This window comes from Hypanus sabinus, chromosome 5 (assembly GCF_030144855.1).
Source record: "Hypanus sabinus isolate sHypSab1 chromosome 5, sHypSab1.hap1, whole genome shotgun sequence".
Classification (NCBI taxonomy): Eukaryota; Metazoa; Chordata; class Chondrichthyes; order Myliobatiformes; family Dasyatidae; genus Hypanus; species Hypanus sabinus.
Genome location: NC_082710.1, coordinates 170,969,308 through 170,984,284, shown reverse-complemented (window position 1 = coordinate 170,984,284; position 14,977 = coordinate 170,969,308). Strand labels below are relative to the sequence as shown.

The following is a 14,977-nucleotide window of genomic DNA, read 5'->3' as shown; positions in this document are numbered from 1 at the left end:
GATGAATAGAAATGTAGCAAGAGATCATGAACTCTCAGATATTGAAAGAATATTTTTCTTCATAAATATTTTAACTCTGAGATGAATTAGACCATTCAGATTATATGATGTAGGAACTTGAGAGTGTCGACTTGGAACAGATGCAGTCAGGGGAAATGCACAACAGGAGTGTGGAGGTTGTTTAAACCCTGCATGGGTTTCTGGATAAATGTCTTATTATAGGAATGGAATTGTCACCTTATTGTAGACTAGGTTAAAGGGTCGGCACAACAATGTGGGCTGAAGGGCCTGTACTGCTCTGATTTTTTTTTTGTTCTATATGTTCTGCAGGAAGGTGCAACCACAGATTTAGCAGCATTATTTTTGCAAAGTCACATGAAGAATGGAGCATGTCCTACATAAATGAGCACACTTATAAATGCTTGTTAATTTATCAGTGAGCATTTTACCACTGACTTTAGTAACTTTCAGAAAAGATTGTTGCCCCTTCCAAACAGGATCCTCTGGAATAATCCTTTAATTTTTCCCTCTTAGGGATTTAGACTCCCTGGATCATTAACCGACATCATTAACCTGCCCAACCTTTCATGGGAGGATCATCCAATTAACAGTTGGGCAGCTAGATGAATTGAAAGGGTTTAGAGCAGGGGTTCCTAACCTTTATGCCAATGAACCTTGCCATTACCGAGGGGTCATGGACCCCAAGTTGGGAACCCTTGGTTTCGAGGGATATAGATGAAATGCTGGTAAGCAAGACTAGCTTCTATATGCCACTTGGTCAGCACAGATGAGTTGGGCCAAATGGCCTGTTTGCCTGTTGTACATCTCTTAATACATTGTGTAAAGCAGCACTTGCTGTCAGTAATTTGGCTGCCTTGTGTATGCCTTCACTGGTGAAAGCAAAAACCCCCATGGCTCTCCTTCATTTGTCCACAGGTGGTGTGACTACAAGCCCGTGGTGATCGAAACACACTGAGCCAAACACACCAATGATCTCGGATCAACCTTCCTGTTTTCTGCTGCTCTTGTCAACCACAATCTTGCCAGGACCTGTAATTTCTGCTGCGGAGCTCGATGGGCATTTTACCTTAAAGGGCAGTGAACAATATCCAGCAGTAAATGACGGGAAGGAGGAAGCAGCAGGAAACGGTGGAGATTTTGGGGTTTGGGGTGTTGGTGTCGACCCTACCTCAGGTCACCTGCTGGAGAGTGAAGATTTGGAATCTGGATGGTGCATTTGTGATAAACATGAACAATTACAAAATCCATGAACAGCACCCCATGTTTCTGTGAGGAATTATCTCCACTGGATCGGAATTGTTAACTCTTCCTCTCTGGCCAATGGTAATGAGACTTGGTAAAGGGCACCCTAACTTCATGGTCTAATGTAATGCTTGAGGATTGGTTCTAATGACCTGGGTTTTAGGGTGCATATGGGGAGCAGTCAGTGCTAAATTTCAGAGTGGTTGCACTGTCAAGGTTCGTGATGCATATTAATAGCAACGAGCCCCCCCTCCACTTTCTAATACCAACATCTCTCCCTCCATTACCCACTCCCCCAACCGGGTCACGAGTCTCATCAGAACAGTGAGGATGGCACCTCTGACCAAGACTTCCCCACCATCTCGAGCTCTATCCTTGTGTGACTCCCCACCCTGATAGGAAGCAGACCAGCTTCAGTTCATCTGATTGTCTGAGACAGAGTTTTAAAGAGTCGGGTGTGTTCAAGCTATTAAATGAAGAAAGGGTTATTATTTTTAGATGCTCATGGTTTTTTAAAGATTTGTGGATTTCTTGAGATTGGGGATGGTTGTCTTGTTTTGCGATTCCACCTTGCCCGATTCCTATTAGTGCTGAGGAGCAAGGGCGCCCTTAAGCCAACTGTCCTGTTAAAGCTGGGTGACTTTCATGCCTCGTGATTGATGGGAAAGGGATTTAATAACCTAAAGACGAGTAGCCTAAACTTTGGAGTTTCCTGCTGGTTACGTACCAGACAAGGTGTCCCCTTTTCTCTCTTTTATTCACCATCCACCTGCCATTTCCCATTTCTGATCAGTTTGTTTCAAGGAAGATGGGAATAAGTTCTTAATTGCAGAAATGTGCAAATTTTTGGATTCCTTGTGACTCCAGGAAAATCCCCAAAAGTTCCAGGATTATTCTCGGAGGATTATCAACTTCTGCTGCTGTTTTCTGTTCTACATTTAGTCCTGATCCCAGTGGATTGGTGAAGGAGAATGGGATCTTTCCAATGAGAACGGAATTGTCCTGAGCTCATTCATGACAGGGTATGAAGAAAGGAAGAGGGGAGTTCGACTTGCCCCTTCTTAAGGGTGGTGACAGAGAGAGAGAAGAAATATTTGTGAGCAAACATTTAACTAATTTGGGATGAGGAGGCAGGGGCTGTTCTACATCTGTCCTCCTCCCTGGGTGCTTCCTGTCCAAGGCTGCAAGCCCCGTTGATGCCACCTTGGGAAAAGATGCGTCAGGTTTGGATCTCCCTCCTTACTTGGACAGAATTTAGGGAAAGAAGACAATTGAATGACAGTTTGTTCGCAGGGAAAATTTGTAAAGAAGTGGCTGATGGAATACTACACCTCCCTTGTCTAAGCATTTGAGATTCACAATTTAAAAAAAAATCTGTATGGAAACTTTAGGGATAATTACTTAGTGGGACTGGAGATCCTGTGCTCCTCGGCATATTGTTGTTTGGAGTTTGGTTCTTGCCAATGATCAGTGATCCAGATAGTATCCGTTATCTGAAGTATTTATGAGTCATTAACTTGTTGAATACATTTTTTAAAAATATAAAAGCCAACAATCCAATTGAAGGAGAGAAATAATTATCTGTTTATTCCCACCTCTTGGAGATAATATGGGACTTTCCATCCTTAGGGGCAGAGTCCTCTTAAACAAACACTGAGCAGCTAACTTTTTGTGTAAGGGTGGAATATGGAGGGGGAAAGGTGAGGTGGCCAGTGATATCATTTGCCTGTTGAACTGTTGTGTTCTTGATCTTTTGTTCTCCCCCTTGTTGTATAATCTCTTCCTTTTTAGGACCGTTGCTGAGGATCTAGAAATCACAGCCCCTTTACACCGACCTGGGTTTATACTCTAAAGCCCTCCACGTGGGGCAGAGGGTTGTGGAGATCCCATGTTAAGAATGTTTCTGTGAAATACTTTTGGGAATATGCTGCTTACAGGATTGACTCATGTTTGTGTGTTTCTGGAGAATGGACTTGATTTTATTTTTAGAAATTGTAATTTATCAATAAAATATCTTTTATTTAAAGAAAGTCCTTGGGGGGGAGAAAATATATATTTTAACCATGTTTATCATGTTATTGACACTGGTTTATTAGATAAAGTGAAAAGCTTGTCTTGCATACTGTTCATACAGATCAAATCTTTACACAGTGCATTGAGCTAAAATAGGGTAAAACAGTGACAGATACAGAATAAAACAAAACAGCTACAGAGAGAGAGTCAGAGGTAAGCAATAAGGTGTAAGATCATGAGGTAGTTTGTGATGTCATGAGTCTGTCTTATTGCACTAGAGAATTACTTAATATTCTTTAACAGTGGGATAGCAGCATCCATCATCAGGGACCTCCACTGCCTAAGAATTGCTCTCTTCTCACTGCTGTCATCAGGATGAAAGTATGGGAGCCTCAGGACTCTCACCATCAGGTTTTGGAACAGTCACTACCCCTCAACCAACAGGCTGTTGAACCAAAGGGGAAAACTTCACTTGACCTCATTGAAATGCTCCCACAGCTTATGGACTCACTTTCAAGGACTCTTCAACTTGTGTTCTTGATATTTATTGCTTATTTATTATTATTTCTTTATTTTAGTATTTGCACCGTTTAATATATTTTGCACACTGGTTGAACACCCAAGTTGGTGCAGTATTTCATTGATTCTATTATGGTTATTATTCTGTTGTGGACTCATTGAGTATGCTCACGAGAAAATGAATCTCAGGGTGGCATATGTCCTTTCATAATACATTTACTCTGATTTTTGGACTGTGGAATAGAAGCTGTTCTTGAGGCTGGTGATGCACGTTTTCAGGCTTTGCATCTTCTGCTCAATGGGGTTTGCTGCTTGTGAGTGTGTGGGGGGCGTTTTGGGGTTCTATCTTACATACCACCGTATCACTTACCAGCTAAGCTTGAAGTTTGGGGATTTATATATTTACACCTATATATGCAGAACACCATTGACTGTTGATTTACCTGGTTTAAGTTACTATATGACATAGTTACGAATAAAATAGTGTTTTGTTACCAGCAAAACCAGACTCCAGGTGTGTTCCATTGCTGCTGAAGCTTTTTAGTGTTGCGTGCATGTAAGTGGTCCCTTCCCCAGGGTTGCATGCACCTAACAACTTTGGGACACTCTAGTGTTTCTGTGGATGTCTGTGAAGAACAAGCATTTCAGGTTGCATATGCATATATTTCTCTGCTATTAAATGGAACTATTGAGAAGAGAATGTTCTTGGTCCGTGGGGTCTGTGATTACGCTGGCTGCTTTACTGAGTCAGTGGGAACTCTAGTTCATGAAGGGGAGCCTGGTTTCCGCGATGTGTTGAACTGTGTCCACATCTTGCGGTCACAGGTAGAGCAGTGGCCAAGCTGTGATGCATCCAGACAGGATACTTTCTATGGTACACTGAATTAAAAACAGGCATAGCCCCAATGATTGATACTTAATAGCTTCCCAAGGGGTAGAATCCTCAGAATGGAGCTGTTAACATGTGGGTAAAGGAAGGAAATAATAAGTTCACTTTTATTGTCAAAGGATTTGAATTCAACAGTGGAAATGCATCGTCTCAGTAACACAGGTTCATAAGGTACAAAACATAGACATAGCAACAGAATCGGGCCATTTGTCCCATCAAATCCTGTTGAGACCGCATCTGGAATTTGTGTGAGGGTCTTGTCTGCTTACCTCTATGCTTGTGATAGCAGGAATGTAGTGAAGCTCTTCTAGGATTGCCAACTTGTGGTGGAGAGGTTTATGACCTCCTGAGATCCCTAGAGCAATGCCGTCTGGAGCTTAGCTCCTGATGGGGTCACCTGTGGCAGTAAGGTCAAGGGGAGAGGTTCCAGACAAAGTGATCTGACCAAGACTTCAGCGTTGGAGCTGGCAGAAGATAATGACACATCACAATGGCAGTGAAGGTGGAGGAAAGCTCCAGGAGTGAAGGGTCCCCAGTTTTGCATTCCATGTCATTGGATCCTGACTGAATGATGGCTACCTGTGCATCAGCCTCTCCACATGAAACAAAGTCAAGTGGAAACATAGAAAATAGATGTCAAGCACTGACATCCTCTATTAAAAGTGACCCATTAGGAGAACATTACACAATATAAGTGAATGCATATCTATGGGATATGGACTATTTGAAATGTATAAACTTCTCAAGGAGCTTAACAGGAAGATGGTTCCTCACTTGGCTTATTGAGAACTGGCAGTCACAATCTCAAAATGAATACTGTAGGTCAGTCTGAGAAGAGAAATTCCTTCTCCCAGCGGATATTCTTTTGAATCTGCCAGCCAGAATGTGGTAGAGGCTTGGTATACAAAATTGGGGGTTATAAATGGCGTTAATGCAAGCAGGCCTTTTCCACTGAGCTTGGATGAGACTGGTTTTAGGGGTCATAGGTTAAGGGTGAAAAGTGAAATGGTTAGGGGGACAACTTCCGAGGGTGGTGAGAATGCCGATTGAGTTGCCAGTGGAAGGGATGGATGCAGGTTCAATTGCAACACTTAACAGAAGATTGAATAGGAACACGGATAGGAGGGGGTTCGAGGCTATGGTTGAGGTAGGAGGGACTAAGTGGGATGGACCAAACGACCTGTTTCTGTGTTGTAGTGTTTTATGACTGGTCACTGAATTAATTCAAAACACAGGTTAATACAACTTTAGATGGTTAAGCATAGGGTTAAAGGGGGGAAATGGGCTAAGGTCAAGGGCTGGTCATAATTTCATTAGATGTACACCAGGCTGAATAGCCTATTGTTGATAACTCTATCTGACATGGCACAAAAGGAATGAATAAACACTCTACCCAAGGGCAAAACAGAGAGATGATTTTACAAGAGACAGATACAATTTATGCAGTGCCTTTTGTCCAGCTTCTGGTTGGAAATGGAAGAAAATTTGCAGTCAAATGATAATGTTATATAGGTGAGGTAGATCACAGAGCAGTGTAGCGAGCTCCCACTGCCAGCAATGAAGCTCAGTCTTGATTGGGGGACTGTACACAAGTCCATGTATTCCAGGAGATAGAGTGGTGAAGAAGGAATTTGGGATTCTTGGCTTTATTAGCTAAGGGATGGACTAAGAGTAGATTGTTGGTGGCGTTGTGGGCTGCGTAGGGGGCTTTCAGAGGATACAGCAGAATACAGATCATAAACAACATGAGATTCTGCACATACTGGCAATCTACAGCAACAAAGAAAATGCTGGAGAAACTCAGCAGGTCAGGCAGCATCTATGGAGAGGAATAACGAGTTAACATTTTGGGCCAAGACCAATCTCAGATATGGAGTTAATTCCGAACATGGGTGAGGTGTTGTACTTTGGAGATCAAATGTAATGGGAAATTACACAATAAATGGCAATTAAATGCTGGCTCAGTTTTTTTTAATCTTCTTGCACTGCCACACCCCGTCCTGGTTTAGCATTTCCTGTTTTGTGTTCCTTTTCTTTAACCATTGCTTCGGTGGTGCAGTCGGTAGAAGCATGACCTCACAGTGGGTTCAATACTCGCCTCCGGCGCTGTGTGTGTGGATAGCACATTAAGTGGTACAGTCCAGCAACAAAGCAAGGCCGTTCAGACCCCACCCGATGTCTGCGCCGAGCATGATGCTAAGTGCAACTGTGTATGAAACAAATCTTACCCTACACTTTACCCTTCTCAGCTTAGCAGCACTGATGTGTTCATGGAGCTATGGTGTTGTGGCCATTACAGAGACTTGATAAGATACCCCATGCAAGGCTTATTGAGAAAGTAAGGAGGCATGGGATCCAAGGGGACTTTGCTTTGTGGATCCAGAACTGGCTTGCCCACAGAAAGCAAAGAGTGGTTGTAGATGGGTCATGTTCTGAATGGAGGCTGGTGACCAGTGGTGTGCCTCAGGGATCTGTTCTGGGAACCCTACTCTTTGTGATTTTTATAAATGACCTGGATAAGGAAGTAGAGGGCTGGGTTACAAAAGTTGGGGGTGTTGTGGATAGTGTGGAGCGTTATCAAAGGTTACAGTGGGACATCAATATGATGCAAAACTGATGCATCTGAGAAGTAGCAGATGGAGTTCAACCCAAATAAGTGTGAGGTTCATTTTGGTAGGTCAAATATGATGGCAGAATATAGTATTAATGGTAAGATTATTGGCTGTGGGGAGGATCAGAGGGATCTTGTGGTCGGAGTCCATAGGACACTCAAAGCTGCTGCGCAGGTTGACGCTATGGTTAAGAAGACATACGGTGCATTGGCCTTCATCAATCAAGGGATTGAGTTTAGAACAGAGGTAATGTTGCAGCTCAGACCTGATCAGACCCCACTTGGAGCATTGTGTTCAGTTCTGTTTGCCTCACTACAGGAAGGAAGTGGAAACCATAGAAAGCGTACAGAGGAGATTTACAAGGATGTTGCCTGGATTGGGGAGCATGCCTTATGAGAATAGGTTGAGTGTACTCGGCCTTTTCTCCTTGGAGCGACGGAGGATGAGAGGTGATCTGATAGTGGTGTATAAGATGATGAGAGGCATTGATAGTCAGAGGCATTTTCCCCAAGGATGAAATGGCTAGCACGAGAGGGCACAGGTTTAAGGTGCTTGGATGTATGTACAGAGGAGATGTCGGGATAAGTTTTTTACGCAGAGAGTGGTGAGTGCGTGGAATTGGCTGTCAGCAACGAATACGATAGGGTCTTTTAAAAGACTCCTGGACAGGTACATGGAGCTCCAAAACATAGAGGGCTATGGGTAACCCTAGGTAATTTCTATGGTAGGGACATGTTCGGCACAGCTTTGTGGGCCGAAAAGCCTGTATTGCGCTGTAGGTTTTCTACGTTTCCATAACGAGGGTTGAAGGTGGCCACGCAAGTAAACAGGAAGGTAAACAAGACAGGTGCTTACCTTTATCAGTTGAGACAATTAGTAAAGGAGTCAGGAAATCAGTTGGCAGTTTTATGAAACTTAGTATTGTGTGTAGTTCTGGAAAGATGTAGAGGTCTTGAAAGCGGACCAGAGAGGTTTACCAGTGTCCTGCTGAAGTCGGACACTAGTCTGCGAGTCCACTGGCTTGGAGACAGTCCTGACCTGTGTTTGAGTGGGAGGGAAGAAAGGGCAGGGCAACATTTCGCTGTAGTTATTTTGCTGCTTGTGTTGTTCTGCTGAACGTGCTATGAAAGCCCCGGAGTGTGGGTCGACACTTGCAGGCACATCCTTAGGTTGCAGACGCAAATGACGCATCTCGCTGTGCGTTTCCGTGTACATGTGGATAAATCTATCTAAATCATAATGCCTGCAGTTCTGTATGGAAACACTAGATGGCGGTCAGGTGCTAGGCACTGCCGCTGGTTGGTGCGGTCGATTCACCCCCTGGTGAACGACCTCAGGCACCAGGTTAAACTCGGAGGATTCCCAGATGCGACTGGATCGTTGTCAGGGAAATTCCACGACAACATACAGGATACGTAAATGCTTTTCACTGGGCGTAAAGTGTTGTCAAGGGGCCAGGAAAAAGCAGATTGGAGCAAGAATTAGATGACTAACAAAGGGTGTGGATCCAGCACCCACTGGAGAGGTATGACAGAGGCGCGTTCATTAGTTTGCCGGTTTAGATTAGATTAGATTAGATTCAACTTTACTATCATTGTGCCGAGTACAGATACAAAGCCAATGAAATGCAGTTAGCTTCTAACCAGAAATGCAGAGTAGTGTTATTTACAAAATAACTGTGAATAAAAATTAAGTGCTACAGCACACAAAACATAAAAGTACTGAGAGTACAATATGGGTGCGATACTGCTTAGCGCTGTGATGTGAGGTTCAGCAGGGTCACAGCCTCAGGGAAGAAGCTCTTTCTGTGTCTGCTGGTGCGGGAGAGGAGGCTCCTGAGGCGCCTACCGGATGGGAGGAGAGTTAAAAAATCCATGGTTAGGGTGAGATGCATCATTGATAATGCTTTTCGCCCTGCCCAGATGCACAAGAGACCGCACATGCTGGGTTCAGATTCAGACACGTCCTTCAACTCGCCCCTAACACCTGTGGTACAGACTCTCAGTATCGGCGCATTAAGGATTGATAATACTAGATAAGCTCACCCGACAGCCTGTATCACCAATACTGCGTGTGTGTGTGTGTGTGTCCTGATTGGCGTCTAAACGTTGACCTCACTGATCTACAGAGGGATCGTTGGAAGGAAGTCCATAGAGCCCTGAAAGTGACCACGCAAGTAAACGAGGTGGCAAGCCTCGAATTTGATAGTTAGCATAAGAAGTAAGAGCACAAGAATGCTATTTGGCCCATCGAGCCTGCTCTCCCATTCAATAAGATCCACAGACTAGTCTTTTCCCATAACCTCTCCCTGTGAAACACATTCGGTGTTTACAGGGAGAGCATATCGGCATCTGGATATTCAATCAGACAATTTAATCAGTCCAACTCCACATATACAGACACACCCACACATACTGTACATACGCATTCAGACATACACGTTCACACACCCACACAGACAAATACACACACATACACACGCAGAGACACAGATACAGAACACACAGGCACACTCAGCCCACCCCGATTCTATCTGTGTTTGTACCAGGTCATGATTAGACACTTGTACACACAAGTGTGGGCATGGGCATTGCGCGCGCGTGTGTGTGTTTATATGTGCGAGTGTGTGTGTGTTTGCATGTAAGTATATGTGTGTGTGTGTGTGTATGTTCGCATATTAGCGTAAATACCCACTTCTGCTTGCCCAACAAACACGGTCATAACTTCGGGGGACGCAGAGAGGAACAAATGCCGGCCCAGGGCGCCCGCATGCTTAACCGCACACCCTCCCTCCGAGTGTCCCGCACACAGACTCCGCTGTTTCCGTCTCCCCTATTCCCAGACACAGCCAATCGCCCCACAACAGTGCCCGGCCAAACCTTGCCCCCTTCCCGTCACCCACGCCTCGGCATTACTCCGCTCCGTCGTCAAACACACCCCGCACTCTTGCAGAGGGATGGGACTTCAGACTGCACAATTCCCGTGTTTTTATTTTGGGCGGCCCACGCGAGCAGACAGCAGAGTCTGGAGCCGCCGACTGCCTCAGAACTGAAATAGATCCCGGGACTTTCCCGAACGCATTTCCCGATGTCTGCTTCAAGGGAAAGACAACCAGTTCCCTTCGGCTTACAATGGGGAAGCTGCTGAGTCAGTTCCTTTGAGTGGGAATTCCGACCGGTCTGAGAAATTCCAAGATGTGAGAAAGGTGTGTGACCGCCCTCCCCCCTCCCCCCTCCCCCCTCCCCCCCCCCCACACACACACCTGCCTCCCTGTCCACGGGAGCCCCGTTTGGTTTTGTGCGGTCCACAAACTGCTGCAGCAACCCAGAGGGTCAAGCAGCACTTGAATTAATATTTCTTACATCCTTCACATACATGAGGTGTAAACATCTTTACGTTATGTCTCCACCTAAATGTGCAATCACAGCAATTTACAATAAATAGAGCAGTCAATGTAGCATAGAAATACACTCAAATCATTCTGATGGTCTGGTGGAAGAAGCTGTCCCAGAGCCTGTTGGTCCTGGCCTTTATGTTGCGGTACCGCTTCCCAGATGGTAGCAGCTGGAATAAACTGTGATTGGGGTGACTCGGGTCCCCAATAATGATTCGGGCCCTGTTTTCACACCTGGCTTTGTAAATGTCCTGAATCATGAGAAGTTCACATCTGCAGATGCGCTGGGCTGTCCGCACCACTCTCTGCAGAGTCCTGCGATTAAGGGAAGTACAGTTCCCATAACAGGCAGTGATGCAGCCAGTCAGGATGCTCTGAGTTTGGCCCCTGTAGAAAGTTGTTAGAATTTGGGTGCCCATACCAAACTTCCTCAACCGCCTGAGGTGAAAGAGGCGGTTCACTTGATAATAAAAACACTGTGAACGGCTCGATTTTCGATTTAATGTTGTTAGCAATACACGGTTTCTTCTGGCCTTTCCGAAAGACTTCAAAAGCTTCTTCTGTTGATTTCACTTCTACTTCAGTGCATCTGTCTTTTTCACCACACAGCCGGTATGTACAGACCACGTGAGGTGTATGCAGAGGAACTTGAAGCTGTTCACCCTCTCAAGCCCAGATCCATTGATGACAATAGGGGTTAGCCCGTCTCCATTCCTCCTGTCCATGACAACCAGCTCCTTCGTTTTTGCGACATTGAGGGAGAGGTTGTTTTCTTGACACCCTTATGTTGGAGAGATAACTTGTTCCCTGTAGGCCACCTCGTTATTGCTCTTAGATAAGGCCAATCAATGTAGTGACGTGGGAAAATTTAATTAGCAGATTGAAGTCAGGGGAACACAGTCATGGGTATATAGGGAATAAAGGAGGGGATTTAGAACCCAGCCCTGAGGGGCTCCTGTGTTGAGAGTCAGAGGGTTGGAGGTGAGGGAGCCCACTCTCATCACCTGCTGGTAATCTGACAGGAAGTCCAGAATCCAGCTACACAAGGCAGGGTGAAGGCAGAAGTTTCTGAGCTTCTTGCTGAGCTTGGATGGAACTATGGTGTTGAATGCTGAACTGTAGTCCAAGAACAGCATTCTCACATAAGCATCCTTCTTCTCCAGATGTGTAAGGACGATGTGTAGAGCAGTGGCTATTGTATCATCCATCTATCGGTTGTGTCAGCAGGTGAATTGTAGGGGTCCAGTGTGGGTGGTAGCATGTTATAGGTGTAGACCTTGAGCAGCCTCTCAAAGCATTTGCTTATTATTGAGGTGAGTGCGACAGGACGCCAGTCGTTCAGGGATGTTACCTTGGTCTTTTTTGGTACAGAGACAATGGTGGATGGTTTGAAGCAGGAGAGCACTCTGCACTGGGAGAGGGAGAGATTAAATATGTCTGTAAACACACCCGCCTGTTGTGCTGTGCACATTCTGAGTACCTGCCCCAGGATGTGGAGAGAAATGGACAACCAGCATTTAAAGTCTCAGGGTTCGATTGCTATGCCTAGTTCTTCGACAAGGCTCTTCCACCCTCAATGATAACCCCTTCTTTCCCAAGCCTTCCCCCTCCTTTTGGGCATCACCTCAATGTGGCTTTCTGCCCCAACGGTGCTAATGGCTGATGGTACAGCAACAGCTCTCCACATCACAATGAAGGGTCTCAACCCCAAACGTCAACTCTTCCAGTTCAATATACCTAAAATACTGGACGAAAACAACAGGTCAGGCTGTATCTATGGAGGGGAATAAAAAGATGTTTCAAGCCAAAATCCGTCACTAGGACAGGAAAGGAAGGCGGAAGAGTGACTGTCATCTGACCTGCTGAATTCCTCCAGTGCTTTGTGAGGGGATTCAGATTCCAGCATCTGTAATCTGTTGTGTCACCTTTTGACTGCGTGCCTCATGAGATCCGACCTACAGGCAGCTGGGCCAGTTACAAACAAGAGAAAATCTGCAGATGCTGGAAATCCAAGCAACACACTCAAAATGCTGGAGGAACTCAGTCGGCCAGGCAGTGTCTATGGAAAAGAGTGCTGTTGACGTTTTGGGCCGAGACCCTTCGGCAGAATTGGTGAACAAGTTGAGCCAGTTACTTCTTTGCCTGAAGCCGCTAGTGTGTGTCTCTGTCATTTGTGGTTTGTGGTCACGTTGTCAAGGTAAATATTCGGAAAATCATGGGCTGGATCGCAGGATACTTTTTGGGAGAAATTTTACCTGTATCAGAGTCAGATTTGGGTTTATTATCATTGTCATGTAGGACGTGAAATTTCAGCAGTAGTACGGTGCAAAATAAAAATGATTATAAATATCAAAACAAACAAAGAGTGCAAAGATAGGATTAAGGAGGTAGTAGTATTCATGAACTGTTTAGGAATCTGATGAAGGAGGGGAAGAAGCTGCTCCTAAAATGTTAAATGTGGGTCTTCAGGATCCATTTGCACCTCCCTGATAGTAGTCATGAGAGAAGGCGTATCTGGGGTGGTGAGGGTCCTTAATGATGGATGCCACCTTCACAAGCCACTGCCTCTTGGGGATGCCCTTGATGGTGGGGAGGCTTGTGCCCCTGATGGAGCTGGATGAGTTTATAACCCTCTACAGCTTTTTATGATGCTGTGCACTGGATTTTCTATACTAGTTAGAGTGCTCTCCATGGTACATTGTAGAAACTTGCTGGAGTCTTTGGCGTCATACCATATTTCCTAAAACTCCTGACAGAAGCAGAGCTGATGCTGTGCCATTTTCATGAATGCCCAGGACAGATCTTGTATATAGAGTCAGACAAGTTGAGAACTAGGAATTTAAAGCTGTTCATGATTTCCACTGCTGACCCCTTGATGAGAACTAGTTTCTGTTCTCCCTTGAATTCCCCTTCCTTAAGTCTACAATCAGCAGCTTTGGGCCCTGAGCTCATTACCCGATCACCCAGTCACCCTGTGCCTTCTGACATCTAGAGGTTTGTAACAGTCGTATTCTTCCTTCTCTCTCTGTATTTAATGAGGTCCTGATTTAATCTTAATAACTGCAAAGGTTTTCAGAGAAGGAACACTGGCTGCATCTTGGTCTGCGTGGCAATTCAGATGGACAGTAAGAATCTGCAGAGAGTAGTGGACACTGCCCAATACATCAGACACATCGCACCCACCATCTACAGGATCGACAGGAAGCCTCAAGAAAGCAAAGTTCAAAGCAAATTCATTATCAAAGTACGTATACGTCACGGTTTACAACCCTGAGATTCCTTTTCTTGCGTGTATTCGTAGTCAGTACAAACAACCACGGTAGAATCAGCTCAGGGCGTCGGTGTTCAGAATTCAATCCCCTGACCTCTGTAAGGAGTCTGTGTGTTCTCCCCGTGGAGTGCTTGGGTTTTCCAAAGACATACCAGTTGGTAGCTTAATTGGTCATAGTAAATTGTCCCATAATTGGGTTAGGGTGAAGTCAGGGTTGTTGGATGGCAATTAGTGGAATAGGGGTCTAGACCACTAATTATCACTAAATTAGTAAAAAAAAAATCAGAATGAATGAAAGCCCACACTCAACTGGGCAGTCAACCAGTGAACATAAGACAATGAAAGGTGCAAATACAAAAAGTAAGAGAAGAAGTAAATAATAATAATGAGGATAAATAAATAAGCAATAAACATCGAAAACGAGATGAAAGTGAGTCCAGCTCAGTGCCGGGGTGACTGAAGTTATCCCCTCTGGTTCACGAGCCTTATGGTTGAAGTAGGTTAACTGTTCCTGTACCTGGTGGTGTGGGTCCTGAGGCTCCTGTACCTCCTTTCTGAGGCCAGCAGTGAGAAGAGAGCACGGCTTGCATGGTGAGGTCCTTGACGATGGATGCTGCTTTCCCACAATGATTTTTCGTACCAGGGCATTGGTGTTTCCATACCAGGCTGTGATACAACCAGTCAATATACTCTCCACCACACATCTATAGAAGTTGGTCAAGGGTTTAGTTCACATGCTGAACCTCTGTAAACTTTTAAGAAAGTTGAGGCACTGCCGTGTTCCTGCTATCCCAAAAACAGATCTCTGAAAAGATAACACTATACACATCTCTCCTCTTCCAGCTCTCCTGATCTTCTCCACCTCTGATCTCTGATGAGGACTGCTCCATTTTCCTCCTCCTGAAGTCATTAATCGTCTCCTTGCTGACATTGAGTGTGAGGCAACACCCATCACAAGTAATCCCTTCATTCAGCCCCTCTCATAGCTACCATCAGACAAGAGGTATGGAAGCCTT

At 45.0% G+C, this 14,977-nt stretch overlaps 1 protein-coding gene across 2 annotated transcripts in view; it reads left to right on the top strand.

Annotated features, from left to right (window-relative positions):
* Nucleotides 1–4,550, top strand: part of LOC132394577 (early estrogen-induced gene 1 protein-like) — a 33,293-nt gene extending 28,743 nt beyond the window's left edge. Inside the window, exon 12 of one of the 2 annotated variants that reach the window (XM_059970882.1) lies at nucleotides 937–4,550. In XM_059970882.1, the coding sequence (XP_059826865.1) occupies nucleotides 937–976 (40 nt within the window). In that variant the 3' untranslated portion in view covers nucleotides 977–4,550. The remainder of the gene's footprint in view (nucleotides 1–936) is intronic. The other variant, XM_059970881.1, reaches the window with a different exon arrangement.
* The last annotated feature ends 10,427 nt before the right edge of the window (nucleotides 4,551–14,977 follow it).